The 17444-nt window shown below is 32.5% G+C and overlaps 1 protein-coding gene across 1 annotated transcript in view; it reads left to right on the forward strand.

The window, feature by feature from the left end:
• Window positions 1-12050: 12050 nt before the first annotated feature.
• LOC139515209 (furin-1-like) overlaps window positions 12051-17444 on the forward strand; it is a 48141-nt gene continuing 42747 nt past the window's right edge. The window contains exon 1 of the mRNA XM_071304773.1: window positions 12051-12267. Coding sequence (XP_071160874.1) covers window positions 12091-12267 — 177 coding nt within the window. The 5' untranslated portion in view covers window positions 12051-12090. The remainder of the gene's footprint in view (window positions 12268-17444) is intronic.

Here is a 17444-nt window from a genome sequence, read left to right on the forward strand (position 1 = left end):
ATGAGTCGTTGAATCTTTTCGAATCAAATGTAACGAAGAACCGGGGTCTGGTCCTGAACAAATTTCACCCTTCGTTTTTTTTCTATCTATTACGGTTACGGTGTTGGAACGATAACAAGGTTTTTTGGTTTCGGAGGGATTACTCCGAACCGACAAAATATTTCGACTAACAGGGTGAGTTCCGGATAGGTATTCATGACACCGATACAAAGTGAGAACATGAAAGCGACACGTCTTACGGTTTAGGCTGCTAACTTCGTCAAAGTTTGGCGGAAAAAGAATAATAATAAACAGAAGAAATACAGTAAGGTCTTTCCTTATAGAAAAAGGAAAGACCTTAATTAAAAACCAATTGTTCAGAGAACAATTGAAGGTCTTTCAACAAAAAAGGATCTATTTTGATATGAAAATATTAAAATTCAGTTGAAAATGTCAGTTCCAATGGCTTTATGATGTATAAATATGAATTTCGAGCAAAGGTCAAAATCTAGAACGTCCAATTAACCTTTGACCTTGACCTCAATTTCAAGGTCATAGACTAAACATCTCGAATCAAAAGACACTAGTTCCTTAATATGTATGGTTCATGAGTAATATCACTTTACGCATTATTCTAAATATAAGAGGGGCGAAAACTCCCGTTTATTGTCTACGCACCCTTGCAACCAAAATTTATAAGTTACGACATGTCGCAACTAACAATTTAGTAAAAATAATTTGTCGATATCTTATAAGGTTAATGAAAATTAGTGAAAATAAGCCAAAATCAAAATTTAGAATTTGACCTTGACCTTTGACCTTGACCTAATTTTCATTTTTTTGGACCAAGGATCTTAAATCCAACGACCCTAGGTCTCTATCACTTATGGTTTACCAGTTAGAAATGCATATCACTTATATCATATACAAAAGGGGGGATAACGCTCATATGGAGTCTCCGGATAGCTTCGGTCAAAATAAAACAGAACATCCTGAGGATGTAACGAGCAATTTGGAAAAATAAATTTGTCGGTTTCTTATACGGTTGCGAAGCCTTAGAGATAACAAGAAAAACAGTGTTCGGGGAGATAACTCTTACAAGGTAAAGTTTTTTGTTACGCGGTGTCAGTTTGAAAAGCGTATTAACTGTTCAAAATCATATACCATATATCTAAGGGAAATCTTATGAAACAAAAAAACAGCGAAGGTAAAAAAAGTTGGCGGAAGAAAAAAAAAAATAATAATAATCAGAACAAACCCTATAGGTCTTTCAACCGAAAGGTTGAAAGACCTAATTAAAAACCAATTGTTCAGAGAACAATTGAAGGTCTTCCCATCAAAAAAATGTATTTTGATATGAAAAGTTGTGAAACTAAGTTTAAAATGTCATTTCAATCGTCAAATGATAGCTCCTAGTAAGCTGATTCCAAAAATGTATTGTTTCCATACATTTTTTTTAAATAAGGGAGATAATTTGTTAATTCCGGTTTGAAAAATGTTACTTCCGATTATATTTGAATATTTACTTGACACTGATTCCAAAAATATCTGGTTCTATATACTTTTATATTAATAAAGTACAAAAAAATAGCTACTTCCGGTTTACAAAAAGTCACTTCCGGTTGGTTTTTTTCAAGGTTAAATGGTTTGACACCTTTTTCTAAAAGTTGTATATCTTTATCATGTATACATATAGAATAAAAGCAAAGGTCAAAATCTAGAACGTCAAATTAAGCTATGACCTTGAGATCAATTTCAAGGTCATAAACCAAGGACCTCAAATCAAAAGACCATAGGTCTTAATTATATTTAGTTAATGAGTTATATCACCAAACGCGTATTTTTAAATACAAGAGGGGAGAAAACTCCCTTTTACATTCAACGTACGCTTGCAATCAAAATTTACATCTTACGACATGTCGCAACTAACAATTTAGTAAAAATAATTTGTTGATATCTTATACAGTCTTTGAATATAAGTGAAAATAAGCCAAATTCAAATATTAGAATATGACCTTGACCTTTGACCTTGACCTAATTTTCATTTTTTGGGACCAAGGACCTCAAATCAAGAGATCCTAGGTCTCTATCACTTATGATCTATAAGATAGAAATTCATATCACTTATATCAGATGCATAAGGGGAAATAACTCTCATATGGAGCGGTCATATCGCTTCGGTCAAAATAGGACAAATCATGCGAAGGATGTAACGAGCAATTTTGTAAAATAAATTTGTCATAATCTTTTACGGTTGCGAAGGAGATGCGATAACAAGGAAAACAGTGTTTGGGGAGATAACTCCTACAAAGAAAAGTATTCGTTTACGCAGGGTAAATTTCAAAAGCGCATAAACTGTTCCATATCATATACAAAATATATATCTAAGCGACATATTGCGAAACAAATGTTTATCGCAAGAACAAAATTAGGCGGAAGAAAAAAAAAAAAATAATCAGAAGAAAAACAATAGGTCTTTCCACAGAAAAGTGGAAAGACCTAATAATAATAATAAACAGAAGAAATACAGTAAGGTCTTTCCCTTTTGTAAAAGGAAAGACCTTAAATATTCAAAGAATAATGACTAAATTTGTATCTTTGAAAGATAAACAATTAGTTATGAGGAACTGTCACAAATTAAAGGGGACACTTATTTCTGTCAGAGAACAATTTCCGGTAAAAATCGAAAAGAAGAGGAAAAAACTATATCCTATATTAAAGCAGGCAAAGATAGACCGAAAGAAAGCTATATTGATAAGAGATAAGCTGTTCATAGAAGGGGAATTATACGAACCAAGCGATGACAGTGAACCAATACACACGGATAACAAAGAAACGAAGAACAGAAACACTCAAAATATCGATGCAGATAAAAGTCCATTCATTAATTCAACGCAACCTAGTGATTTCTACCCATGGAATCGTCCGTCCGATACTACAACAACGGAAAAATCAGAAGCGGAACAGAATTGATTCTGACGAACCTTATTCGTAAAGCCTGGCCAATATTAAATCAATCCGAAGTGCATGAACTCTATTAATAATCTATCTTAAAAATTTAACTCTACGCTAGTACTATCCTGAACTTACTTCACAAAAACTGAAAACCTCTTTTTCGATAAAAGGGTTGCGTTATTTTTTATTTGTAACATTTATTGACAAACGTATTATTTTGTATACTACATTTTGTTGCTCTTGTTGCACACAATGTGCCTGAGTGTATTAAACTTGTCTTGTCTTGTCTGAAATTCTCCAGTCATGATATTTGTTTACAGTTAACATACGCTCTGTTCTAGTATCAATAAAATCTGTATATATAGTTGTCACGGAAACTTTTGGAACACTGTAGAAGGGAAACTTCTAGTACATTGTAGAAGTTAAACTACACATCGTTGATTATGATCATTCTGGAATTATTACGCTAGTCAAATAGAAAGTTTTAATCATTCCATCAGTATCTACGATTGTTCCAGTGATTTCTAAAGTACACAATAACATTATTAAGCTGATAATTTGACAAGTCTAACTCGATTGTTTGCTGATGATACATCTCTTTCTTATTCCAGCAATAACCCTTACACTATAGAGGAAGACTTAGTCTTAAACAGCGATTTAGAACAAATTTCAGTATGGTCTAAAGATTGGCTTATTAATTTTAACCCTAATAAGACAAAGGCTATGATATTCTTCTGCCATACTTCCCCAGATGATATTGAAATAGAATTTCAAAACCAATTAGTAGAATTTGTCTCCTGTAATAAACACTTAAGGGATTACTTTTGATTCCAATGGTAAATTCCATACACATATAGAAAATATTTTAAAGTGTGCAAGCACACGATTAAATGTTCTTAAAAAATTGAAATATGTATTGAATAGAAATTATCTTGCTCGTATATATTTAACTTTTATAAGACCCGTTATGGAATATGCATGTGAGTTATGGGATGGTTGTACTCAACAAAAAGCCGACAATTTAGAACATGTTCAGTTAGAAGCAGGGAGGTTAGTAACTGGGTTGCCCGTGTTTGCTAGTAGGGAAGCTATATATTTTGAAACTGGCTGGCAATTGCTTGTGGACAGAAGAAAATCCAGAAAGCTCAATATGTTCTATTCTTTACATAATGAAACTGTCCCTGATTATCTCTGTGATTTAATGCCCCCGCTTGTTGGTCAAGTATCTAACTACGATTTGCGAAACAGTAATAATTATGTAGTACCCGGTTATAGACTAGACATAACTAGAAAATCCTTTTTCCCATCCACTATTATTGAATGGAATAGACTTACCCCCGACATACGTACGTCCAAAAATATAAATATTTTTAAACGAAAGATGAAGTCCAAATTGATACAACCACCTTCTTATTTTAGTTGTGGGGATAGAAAACTTAATATCATTCATACACGTTTGAGAAATATGTGCAGTTCTTTAAATTCAGATTTACATCGTGTTAATGTTAAAGCAAATCCGGCATGCAGATGTGGCCACCCTGTTGAGGATAGTATACACTATTTTTTAGAGTGCGCTTTTCACAACGAAGCAAGAGAAATACTGTTTTCTAAATTAGAACGTTATGCTATATCCATTGAGCTTCTGTTAGCTGGTGACGGTGACTTTTCTTTTCAGCAAAACAAAGACATTTTTGAGTCCGTACAATCTTATATCAGAATAACACAAAGATTTAAAACAATCAATTAACGTTCTAAATTTCTACTTTACAACCTTTCACTCCAGTCCAGTTGTTTCATTATTATTCCTTATTATATTGTTTTGTTTTTTCTTTTTATTTCTAATTTTTATTTGAAGTATGTATTACATGCATTACTACTATGTTTTTTTTTCTTTTTTTCGCCATTATCTAATGTACTTTGTGTTTATATTTATATTGTGAGAGGACGTCTCTAATGTTGTTATAACTTGTGTCCAATCCCTTTTGCTATTTATGCAAATAAAATATGTTTAAACTAAACTAATAACATTATTTTGTAAACAACTATAAACTAGTCACTGACAACCTAATTATGTAAACATTTTATAAGCCCACCTAAAACAAATTAGGCCAAGATAAATAATCATAATAATTACGATCTCATGATACAATAGTAAGTTAAACCCTATTCTATTCAGTTCCTTATTATATATTCTATCTAATAGAAAATAAAAGGATATGGAAGAAATGTACATTGGACAAAATCGCACACAGTACATAGAAAAAATTAAAAAAATATCACGAACAGGGCTTTTATTCCTGTTCTTCATTTTGACAGTTGATGTAGGGTCTTAAACCATGAATGAATCATTCATACCCCACAACAAGGTCAAGACGGCCCCTAGCGTCGACTTAAGCGGTACTATTGATAAAAAAAAAAAAAAACAGTTCACCTTCTTGCTTCCAGCCCGCCTCGGAGCGCCAACTTTTTCGATGCTTGCGTACGACGGTTCTCCAGGTATACAAGAAAATTGAGTCAATTTTTTCAAGTTATTAAAAGTTTGATGTTGATAACAAAACAAGTAAGGGAAACAGAACTATTGTTTTTTTTCTTCAAGCTTTTGTTTTATTGACTAAGTACCGCAGCAAGAATTAACGATAAAATAGGGACGCAAGATACCAAAGGGACAGTCAAACTCATAAATCTAAAACAAACTGACAACGCCATGGCTAAAAATGAAAAAGACAAACAAACAACAGCACACATGACACAAAATAGAAAACTAAAGAATAAACAACACGAACCCCACAACTTGTAAGAGTCACAAAATGATTTCATGCATTTCTTTTTATTCCTTTTAATTATGGCTCATATTTTTTTTTAAGTTATCGATTTTTTTTAATCTTTCGACATCGAAAATTTGGATAAAAACACGTCGTGAGATGTTTAATGGGGCGACAATTTGATACGGTGGAAGGGGCTGGATAATTTTTGATGGATTAAATATTTATTTTTATTTGTTGGTACGAATGTTTATTTTTTTCGCTGCTTAGCCTGTCACTTTTATACACTATTATGACCTTCATTTTGTGTTGCGGAATATTAATTTTCGTCCTGTCTTGTGCAAGAATATTCAGTTTCAACTCTAACAAGGCCAGGTTATTTATTTTCAAAATCCTCCTACTCCCCTCTCCCTCCTTAATCCGTAATCTCCCCTTATATAGGATTACCTCTTTAAATGTGTATCACATGACGTTTGTCAGAAAGGGGAGATTGGAAATGGTACCAACACCAATAGAACAAAAGTGAAACACCCCCCTGCTTAAAGACATACTAGTACAAATTAAATTGATAACAAAGATATTCATAAAAATGTTCACAGCAGACGATATAAAGTTTGAATAGGTCACACTTCTAAAACTTTAGTGTCCATAGAATGGCATGACAAAAAGCCGTTCGTTTACTTAGTTGTCGTATGTACATGTATCCAATCTCTTTTCTTGTAACTACATTGTACAACTCCAGATCAAACTTGTGATATAGCAAGAAAGCAATTTATTTTCTTATGCTTTTTACATTTGTATTATGACATTTTCTTCTCTTTATATTTCTTTTTTTGTGGGAGGGGTGGATATTATTTGTGAGTTTGTGTTAACCATTGTTTTTCTTTTTGCTTTTCGGTAACATACTTGGAATGTCGACGACCTGTATACATACGTACGTAATCAACAGAAACCAATTTAAAAGATATATTATCTATCCTCTTTGATATTTGGTACATTTCCAAAAGTCCTTTTTAGATTTTTTTGTAATCAATTTCATTATGAAATTGTATTTAAAATATACTTATATATCATTGCGTGATTACTGTGTGTTTTTATGCATTCATTTTCTTTTGATCTTTAACCCGATTTTAATCTTAATTGAATAAGTCAAAGGAACGAATTTTTTTAATCATTAACATAACGGATGCAATGTTTTTCTTATACTAGTATGTAACTGGTATAAATGCCCTTAAAATTATCTGTACACTTTTAAAAGTGCATAACATGTGCTTTTTTCTGTACTACGCAATTTATTTGTGAACTGCACTATTAGATATATGTAGGACTCTAAAGTGCGATGGTACTCGATGGTCACGCTAAAGTACAATGGTCTACGCTAAAGTACGACGGTGTCTCACGCTAAAGTGCGATGGTTGTTTGTTCGCTAAAGTGCGATGGTCCAAATGGTAAAATTCGAAGTATTAAAACATCGATGTTTAAAAAGTCTATTTGTAAAAGCTAATATACAATTAAGGTTTAACATATGTGATAGGCTTTACAATTTACCGGTAGACTGAAGTGATTGTTTCTAAATTAACAAGTCCGATCATGTTCTTATTGCTATTAAGGTAATTTATGTTTTGCAAAATAATATTTTTCATGTAAAATGAATTTTTCACAATTCGAAGCGTATTGAATATTTGGATAATTGGTGTAGATTGCCGTTCACACTAATGTTACAACTATCTTACATTTGTCATTGAAAATTAAAAATACAAAACTCGCACGTTCATTGTCAGAATATGCAACATTTATTTGTATATTTTAAAGCTTTAATCAGGCTAAATGCGAGAGGAATGCAATGTTCGCCAAGCTTTCTCCTTTTTTCGTAGCGAGTACAAATACATGTTTTATTTCCTACAATGTACAGTACGAACTAATGTCTTAGCAGACAATTTATAATTCACGCATGAAAACATGTAGTTTTATTTTATGTTAATCTATCTTCCGGCATGTTCATTTTTAGTTTGTATAAACGACTGTTAACGTCATAATCCAACTACGTTTCTAACATCTATACTTTTGCGGACCATCGCACTTTAGCGTATGGAAGCCGTTCTTCTCAAAACTATGTTTAAACCTTTTTTCGAAAAAATACACACTGAGATTTAAAAACCTAAAATAACACACTGAGATTTAAAAAAAACCAAAACACACACACTGAGAATTCAAAATTACACACTGATATTTTAAAAAGACACACTGAGATGAAAAAAATTGAAAAACACAATGAGAATTGTTAATTACACACCGAGATTTCAAAAACACACACTGAGAATTAATATGCAAATTACTAATGAATATTCATGAGATGAATAATTCAACAGATTAATATCTTGATCTCAAGAACTCTTGTCATTATAATGAAATACGATTCCTTCAACCAACATTCGTAATAAATTTCAAGACTTAACATCGCTCTGATATTGGCCATTTTACTTGCTGGTTTTTCTAGCACCCATATTTTAGGAGAAACAGGAGTAACAGTAAAAACTGAACAACTCGCAGTAGGTCAAATAGTATGGTTAGGTTGAGCATAAAAATAAAATTGAGAATGGGAATGGGGAATGTGTCGATATGTGTATATATATTTTCTACTGAACTCTAAGCAATAAAAAGGCTCGGTACTCGGTGTATTATCACTTTTGATTTCACATTTTCTGTTTTGCTCTACGACTTCTTACTTTCTGCAATCACGTTGGCTAATATATCATTCCATGTACACTATGAACGATCATCTTAAACGTTTTAATCTATTCTTTGTAAGTTGTTGGCCCTAAATATTCAGCTTTCAGCTTTCCCTAAGAAGGTCGATTCGGTCGGAACTTTTTTTTAAAAACGTTATGTTTTCATTTTTATCGGCTGTATGACGATCGTAATTATATTGCCTTAGTAATTGTATCAATGATTTTAGTTAATATTTTTTTGGTACGGTAGGAATACTGAATGCATGACTTATCAATATCATGACGATATGTCCTGAGAATACCGAAAGATAAAAATAAATGACTCACATGTAGTATAACGTAATCAGAGATCAATATTTTGATTAGATTGACAGATATAAATCATGAGAAAGAATTCACTAACCGTGAGGAATTATTTATGTTACTGCTTATTCCATTTGTTAATTTCCGTCTTGCGGTTCACCTCTATCATGTGTTTCTAATTTGGAAAAGATTATATTGGCCGCCCTGGTAAGAACAACTGGGGTAAAATCTACCCCCCCCCCCCCCCCCCCTTTGCAGAGAATCAAATGACAACTTCCTAACATTTGACTTGTAAATGCTGAATTGATACGAGGCATATCTCCTTTGCACGGAAATGTTACTGGTTATTTCAAAAGAAAATAAGAGGAGAAAACTGTAATAAGGCGTACGACTTCCAATGTAGTACAAACCAAACTCCGTCAATGTAACTAATTGCGTAAACAAATGTATTATAATATATTCATTTTTTTTTTCGATTTTCAGTTTTTTGTTTTTTGTTTTTTTTACTATCGTTTATAGCAGTGAATACGGAAGCGTATTAGGGACATGGAAAAAATAAAATTGGCAGTGGAATTTTTTTTCAAAGTCGAAATTTTGACTTTTTAAAGATAGAAATTTTGACTTAAACTTGAAATTTTGATTTTATTAAAAAAAAACAGTTGTTGACATGACAGTGAACACTTTCGGCATTTAATGTGTGAAATAACTGAAGCGTTAGTATAGTGCAATTGCTATATCAAATTACCAAAATAGTTCTTCTTACGGCATATGTTCAGAATCTTTAAGTAATCTGGGTTAATGTAACTATAAGGTTCTTTTAGAAGTTTATTACAGTACAGAAAATATATTCTGGACAAATTGAAGAATTCGCTACGTAATGCATACAATGCTTTTCGTTTTGTTTGGTTGCTGTCTCAAAAGCTTATACCCCAGGCCACTTAAGTCATTATTGCTGAAGTCGCTATAGGGCAATTGAATGATTTATTATGGTTTATTTAAATATATTAAAAAATCAACTTCACAAAAGTAAAAAAATATATATTCGAACACTTATTAGTGCATTAAAAACAAATTCACATATAACATTCATAATGATTAAATTCGATCCCTATTATGCTTGACCACCAGCCTTATAGGGATATACTTTAAAAATCAGCACATGCATACCTATTAAAAATATTCAATTATCAAGGCAAAACTAAATTGACTTTTTGACATGCCATTTAAACCATGGAAGTGACACACGAATTGTTTAATCGCTGAGTTCACATCATTACACGTGGGCGCTGGTTTTAAAATAGAAATGAAAAGAGAGAATGTTAATGACGCAACCCCGCTGAGTTACCAAAGAGAAGTTCGTGCCTAGGTTTGAAACTAATGATATTCTAAATTATTTACAAGATTATTATCTACATGTTTTATTTTTACATCGTAAATTCAAAATGATACGGATCATTAAAAAGACATCCGCCGTTATTTATTAAAGTGCAGTAAAGGTGGTACGCTAACGGTAGTATTTACATTCCGAAATTTAAGTTGCTCTTATACTGTTTCTTTCAGTCAGATTAACTAGAAATAGGGTTGGCAATTCAAAAATTCCTCCTCAACCGATATGTTTTACTTTTTTTGCTGCTTTTATATATTTGTTTTTTATTAACCTTAAGTAAAAGTGGTATGATGAAAAAAAGTGAAAATCTGCCAGCTGGGGTAGGGGTATATTCTTTAAATTTTGTTTGGAAGAAATAAGTGCAGACTAGTATTCTTTATTGTAATATGTTTCCTATTAAGAAGTCTGTGCATCATAGGTGTCATGACTGTTTTCAAGTTTGTGATGTCTTGGTTAAGGTGGCACGGTAGTATTTACATTCCGGAATTTAGGTTGCTCTTTTGAAGCTGCTCAGTCGTATTATTACTGGTCTTCGACGTACAACTTCTCTTAAAAAATATACACTGAAATAGGTCTTGAAAAATTATCAGACAGAAGGAAGAAGCATAAACTTACTACATTTTATAAAATAAAAAATGAATTTTCGCATGATTTTTTGACACAAGAAGAACCTTTCTGTCCTAAATATTTCTATAAATGTGAAGACAATCAACATTATTTTTTTGAGTGTCCATCATACACTTAAGCTTTTAACGGGATCACACTCCTTAATAAACTGTCTGCTTATGGAGTTGATATTGATTTAAAGTTGATACTATTTGGTGATCAATCTATGAAGACAATGTGCAGATAGTTAAATCAGAGAGATTTGTATAATGAAATGTATTTTATAGTCCAAAACCAAATTAACTTTTACTTTGTATGTCTGTATTTTATATCCTAGACCCGAACCAGCTGAAAAATGATTAAAATTCAAACAAAAGTTAATAATGAAATTCAAATTATTAAAGTAAAAAGCTAATAAATGCACCTTTATTTCTATATCATTCATATATTCAATTTGTATATCTTTAATTTCTTAAATCTATTTTTTTTCTCTCTCTTCTTATTATTAACATTCTAAATTCTTTTTATATTATTATAATTCTTTAATGTATCAATATAGTTACTACTCGCTGTCGTTTTTCTTCAGGTGCAATAATTTAGTAAAATTAAGTTTATTATTTTAAATAGCTGACTGGATACCATTAAATTTAATGTGATACCTCTAAATCAATGCTGGAGCCTATCACCTTGAATATTAAAACTTTTTTCATAATTTATTTTTTCTTATTTTTGTGAGTTAACATTTGAAGCATTTTAAAAATAGTCATACTGTTGATCTGAGTTAACTATTTGAAACATCATTCCAGTCAACTAGGAGGTATTACATAGGCTATGCATGTTGCCCAATCCAATTCAATTTATTTGAATAAAATATTGTTTAAACTAAACGAAGCTACTGAAAAATGACCAAAGTGTTTGACCTGCCCATTAAAATATTGCCGTCCATATCTCTATTTGGCTGTACGAATTTCCACGTTCATGTATTGCCATAAAGCAACACCATAAACAGAAAAAAGTTTAGACACCATCATTTGCAATGACCATACTAAATTCCATCAACATTTATTGCAGAAAAAAATCAGAAAAAAAAAGAAGCGTTTTAAAATTTCACCCAACTTTAAATAAGCTGATTTGATTTTTTTAATGTAGATACATATACATCTACGACTATTAAAAATAATGTTTTAAAATTCTCCAGCCAATGACACAGTAAAGTTTCTGGAGTGTATCAATAATATATATATATATATATATATATAGATAAACTATATATATTAAAGTAACACGTAGCTGTACTCATATTTTTAACGTGACATATTCCGAAAAAAATATACTTGTGTTAAAACACTAGCCTTTTGAATTAAAAAAAATGAAAATTTATTTTTCTCTTCTTTGTGTGTACTTGTTCTATTCGGTTTTTGGTTTTAGAAGATCAGATTATAGAGATGGAGAATTTACTGATAGGATAGTATTCACAACATCAAGAGAAGACGATCCAAAAATATGGTTTAATAAGGAACATCCAGGATTTGAGTATATTGACCAGGTAGGATAATTAAATGAAAAATTACTATATTTCTGGGAGAGATCCGTTTGAGCCAAAAATGCGTCCTTTTGCGCCACAACTTTTTTTCTCCGATGCTACGTTTGCGCCACCTGTTTTAAAATTACATGGTATCATTTGCGCCAAAAATAAAATATACGATTGCGCCAATTTAAAGAAAAATGACTTCCCTCCTCCTTTATCCAGGCTTGGGACTTGCAGTTTTCACTGGCAGAGTTAAAGTAATTTTAAGTTATGTAATGATTAACTTTAATTATAAAACTATGTACAGTCGGACATCATAATAATATAGAATGAAATTCAAAACAGTGTGGCTGTGGCCATTGATTGACACATTAAATTCATCCATTGATTGGGGACAATTTACGTGAACGTTTGTCTGTAACGACCACTGTTCACGACGTACCTACGATAGACATTTAAACTGTAGGGTCACCAAAGGTTTCTTAACGCCTTTAATTATAAAATAATTCGAAAAAATAACCAGGAATAACCTTTATGTTTTGATTTATATAATTGATATAATTGGGGGGGGGGGGGGGGTGGGGGGGGGGGAGGGGGGAGGCATGTTATTTTCGATACATTATTTGATTCTAAATTTAAATTTAGAGATAAATTGAAAAAAAAAGTTTTGTTTCCATTGAAAAATAATACCAACATTTAGTTAACAAACAAAAACTTCTTGTTTCTATATATGTTGTTGTAAAAATATTTTGTTTTTTATTTAAATCTTCCCCGAGGTTAAAAAAAAGAACAAAAAATGACCCACACAAAGGTTGAATGGTAGGTGCCTAACTGAGAATAAACTCATCATAGATACCAGGACTAATTTTTTTATACACGCCAGACGCGCGTTTCGTCTACAAAAGACTCATCAGTGACGCTCGAATCCAAAAAAGTTAAAAAGGCCAAATTACAAATTTGAATGTATTGGTGTATTTAGCAAGATTTTGTTTTGATCTATCTTTGAAATTCAAAATGGCGACTATTTTCAAAATGACCGCCTTGAAAAATAAGTAGATATTCATTATTGACCTGAATTTAAGCATTTTATTGATGTATAATGTAATTAAGTCTTTGTCCTAGTTATGCCCTTTTTGATTTGCCTGGCTTGTCATTTCATACACAAAGTCGTAGATTTCATAAAAAGCTGCAATAGTAGCTTTCATTAAACGTTGCACTATTTGTTGTCTTGGGTCACACATACAAGCTGTGATTTGGAATTAATCTGCCCCAAAAATATATTTAGTGCCTATTTTATTTCTTAGGTTGCAATAATTTGCAATTTGAGATATTAAACTGTGAATTGAGAATCATTTAAAGTTTAACACATATCAGTGAAATGGCAGAAGTTGAGGACAACAAGGACAAGAACATTGAAATGCCAGAAACTGAATCACTTTATGATATTGACAAACCCACAACATAAGACGCTTTAACAGAGGACAACTAAGTAGTCTATTAGGAAATATAATTTTCAAAGAAGAGCTGAAGCGCCAATTGATAAAATATGTGTTGGTCTCCTTACGATGCAAGCTGAACAGAAAGAGGCAATGAACATTAATAACGAACAGCAATATCTCAGTAACGTTAGCAGTCTGCAGACAGGATATACCACAAGGCTAGTGGTAATTGCTTGGCGGAATTGATGGTCAGACCAATAAGATAGTCAATGTTGTGGTGAGACGGACGGACAAGCTGACAACAACTGAGGAAGGAGACACAGTTCAATTCAAAAGTGCATTTAAACAGCAGGGTACCTTCCAACAACTGGCATCTCCAATGCTGACTGCAGTGCCTACTTACAGTATCATCCCCTTCGAGTCAATGGCAAATCCTCCTCCCAAATTTATCACTCCACTTATGACAACCTCGTCAGCTCCTGGAGCTCTAACAGACTTTCCGTAACAGCAAGCTGACTCCTCTGACCGATCCAGGAAAGGGCAGATGAAACCAAAAAAGAATGGCAACAGCTCGTCTTCAGACTCCTCATTCTAGAGAGAATATAGTCGATGGCAATAAATCTCGGTGCAAGAGACCGGAACCGAAGCCTACAGCTCCCAAAAATGCAAATACTCAATTGAAGGTAATCCTTGAATTGGAAGGCGTTCATTTACCAATTTGAACGAACTGTCGGTAGATGACAGTGGGAAAACAGAAACAATGTGTGTAGGCTCCCAGACTGTAAGACCGATGTTGGCTTTGAGTACGCTCGCAAGGTAAACACAGATTATGATTCCAAGGCTTAAAGAAAAATATTGGAGCAGAGCAGCGCTTTAACAAGAAAGACGATCAAACCAGATTGGAACCGAAGCATTCCTTCGAAGATGTAATTTAAAAGACATAGAGTCTGCAAGGCATGTAATAGAGAGGAACCTAGAAATATTCAACAAGGCGTTAAAACAATTGAAAACCTCAAAAGCCAACCAGATGGCGATATATGGATCAAAAAGTGCCAATTATGGCCATCGGCAAGTCTACTTTTCTGATGGCGCAGTATCACCTACCGATAAAGGAAATATCAGCAGTCCTTTGGAAAATGAGGTGCATTAACTCACACAAATTGTCACAAAACTAGCTGATGTTATGCTTTCAACTAATCAGCATAACCGTGGATTGGCCGATCAATATAACCTTGTTCCTTCTGATCAAATAATCATGGAAGATCTTCTGATCAATATACACGTGGTAAATCTCCTTAGCAATGCAATCGCGGTAGATCGCCAGATAGAAATACACCCAAGTTTAATGCACATCGATCAGCAACACCCCCACTGAGACAGAGATAATAAAGTCCTTAAGGACAACGGTAAGCATCTCCACGGACAATCTCCAGAAACCCGGTTATTTCAGACAACGGTCAATTAACTTCACCAGGATACAGATTAGATCAAAGCGCAATCTCTCCTATATTGTCATCAGACGAACCATTTGAAATAGCTTAGCAGTATGAGGTACTATACATGACCAGAAATTGAGCCTGATTGTGGACACTGCTGCAATGATAACATTAGTAAATGAGAAATTAATTCCGGTAGATAATGGAGATTTGGAGACCGCTACGCTACATGGTTTGGGTAAACAGCTTGTTATTAGGAAGATTATAAAGAACGACTCTCGACATTGATAGAGTAAATATACAATTGGATGTGTGTTAAGAGCCATTAACATACGATGTTATGCTAGATATTTTGGACACACTGAGCGCAGTGATAAATCTGAGTACTCCCACACTCAGCATCAACAATAAAGTGATAAATGCGGCATTGTTAACAGTGGAAACGAGATTTAAACTCAGCAAATTTGCATAAAACAACCATCACTCAGAAATGCTGTTACCGTTTAAACTAATAAAAGTGCTAACCAGGAGTGCATTTTAGGACCATGCTCGCTGACTAGTTGCGAACTGGTTTCGCTCGTAGTTGGAAAAGGAAATAGTTGCCCCTTAACTATTCTAAATGATGACAATCGTCTAATGCGCATGAAGAAAGGTACGCCTATTGATTAAATAGAATAGTTTGACGATGTAGTGGGTACGGCAGATGAAAACGCGATAAGTGACGTAAGACGTGGCATTGAAGAGACACGAGACAAAGTGCCCTCGGCACTGCCTTGAAGTTCAGATAATTTACATAATATTCCACCACATTTAACCTACCTATATTAACGTTCAATAGACTCGCTTCAACATATTTCATTCCAACCATTAAAACTGAAAGTGTTCAAAGAACAATTACAATAACATGTAACATATTGATTAACATTTTTAATTTCACTATTTGTTTTTGTATATATGCAGCCATATTTGTAAATGTATGCGTTATAGAAATAACCAAATTATTTTTTTTATATTTTAAAATTAATTGATAGCAAATTCAAAAACATGAAGATCATTTTAAATAATCATTACTTTAATTTCCGAAATTCTTGGTATTTTTAACGTTTTCCCGCCATCTTGAATATGGCAGCCATATTGGATTTTTCAAGTGGGTCCATAGCTGAAATCAAAGGGTATATGACCAAGAACTACTATGCCAAGTTTCATGCTTTCCTCATCAAGTGAGCAATTCTGCCTTATATCTGCACCAATCGGTCGGACTAAAATGAAATTTATAATTTAGGTTATACGGTTTTCATGATGTCCCCAACTACTATAACTACAATTGTGTAAGATATACTGTTTTCTATATATCATCATCTATTATAATTAAAGTTGAGTTAACTATACGGTTTGTCTTTTTTTTAAATTAATATAATATATAGGATTTAATTTTATTTTAACCTAAAACCTTTTTACATAAATTGTCATCCAGCCTTTTTTGTTCTGCCAAGTTTCTCATCCTGCCTTTTTTTTTATACTAAAAACTCCTGTCCTGCCCCATAAAAATCAAATGGTAGCTCCCTTATCACTGATTTTATGAATCGCTGTTCTATTTTATGTTTTTTTAATCCCAAAACCTGAACTTATTGCTCTAAGACTTGTATGGAAGTATAGTTAAGTTTTACAGAGCACGACTAATCTGCTTTATAACCACATAAATATGTTTCATCTCGGTATATGATCATGTCGTCTGTCAATCTAAATACTTATCAATAGAAAACAATATTTGTGACGTTCTGTTGAGAAAATCAAATATAATTATCGAATAATCATGGACCTATAAACAGTTGTTTCTATCGACAATAGGAACACATAATTATCAAATTTTCATACTACAGTGGTTAATTTTTTTTTTTATAAACAACTATTATATATGTTCGACAATATCACAATGAGTTGTTAATTATTGTTGAAAATAATAACTGATCATCTACTTTGAATCTAACGAAGTGTAAACGTTAATTTATAATTGACTTTTAATTAAGTTGTTACATGACTTTTGTATATTTTTCATTGATTTTTTACTACGTCTAAATACAACATGTTGAGGTAATTTTATAATCTTACTTCGTCTAGATACAAATTGATGGGGGTTTTCAAATCTTACTTCTTCTAAATACAAAATGTTGGGGTGATTTTCAAATCTTACTTCGTCTAGATACAACATGTTGAGGTGATTTTCTAATCATACTTCGTTTAGATACAACATGTTTGGGTAATATTCAAATCCTACTTTGTCTAGATACAACATGTTTGGGTGATTTTAAAATCTTACTTC

This window comes from Mytilus edulis, chromosome 3, assembly GCF_963676685.1.
Source record: "Mytilus edulis chromosome 3, xbMytEdul2.2, whole genome shotgun sequence".
NCBI classification, from domain to species: Eukaryota; Metazoa; Mollusca; class Bivalvia; order Mytilida; family Mytilidae; genus Mytilus; species Mytilus edulis.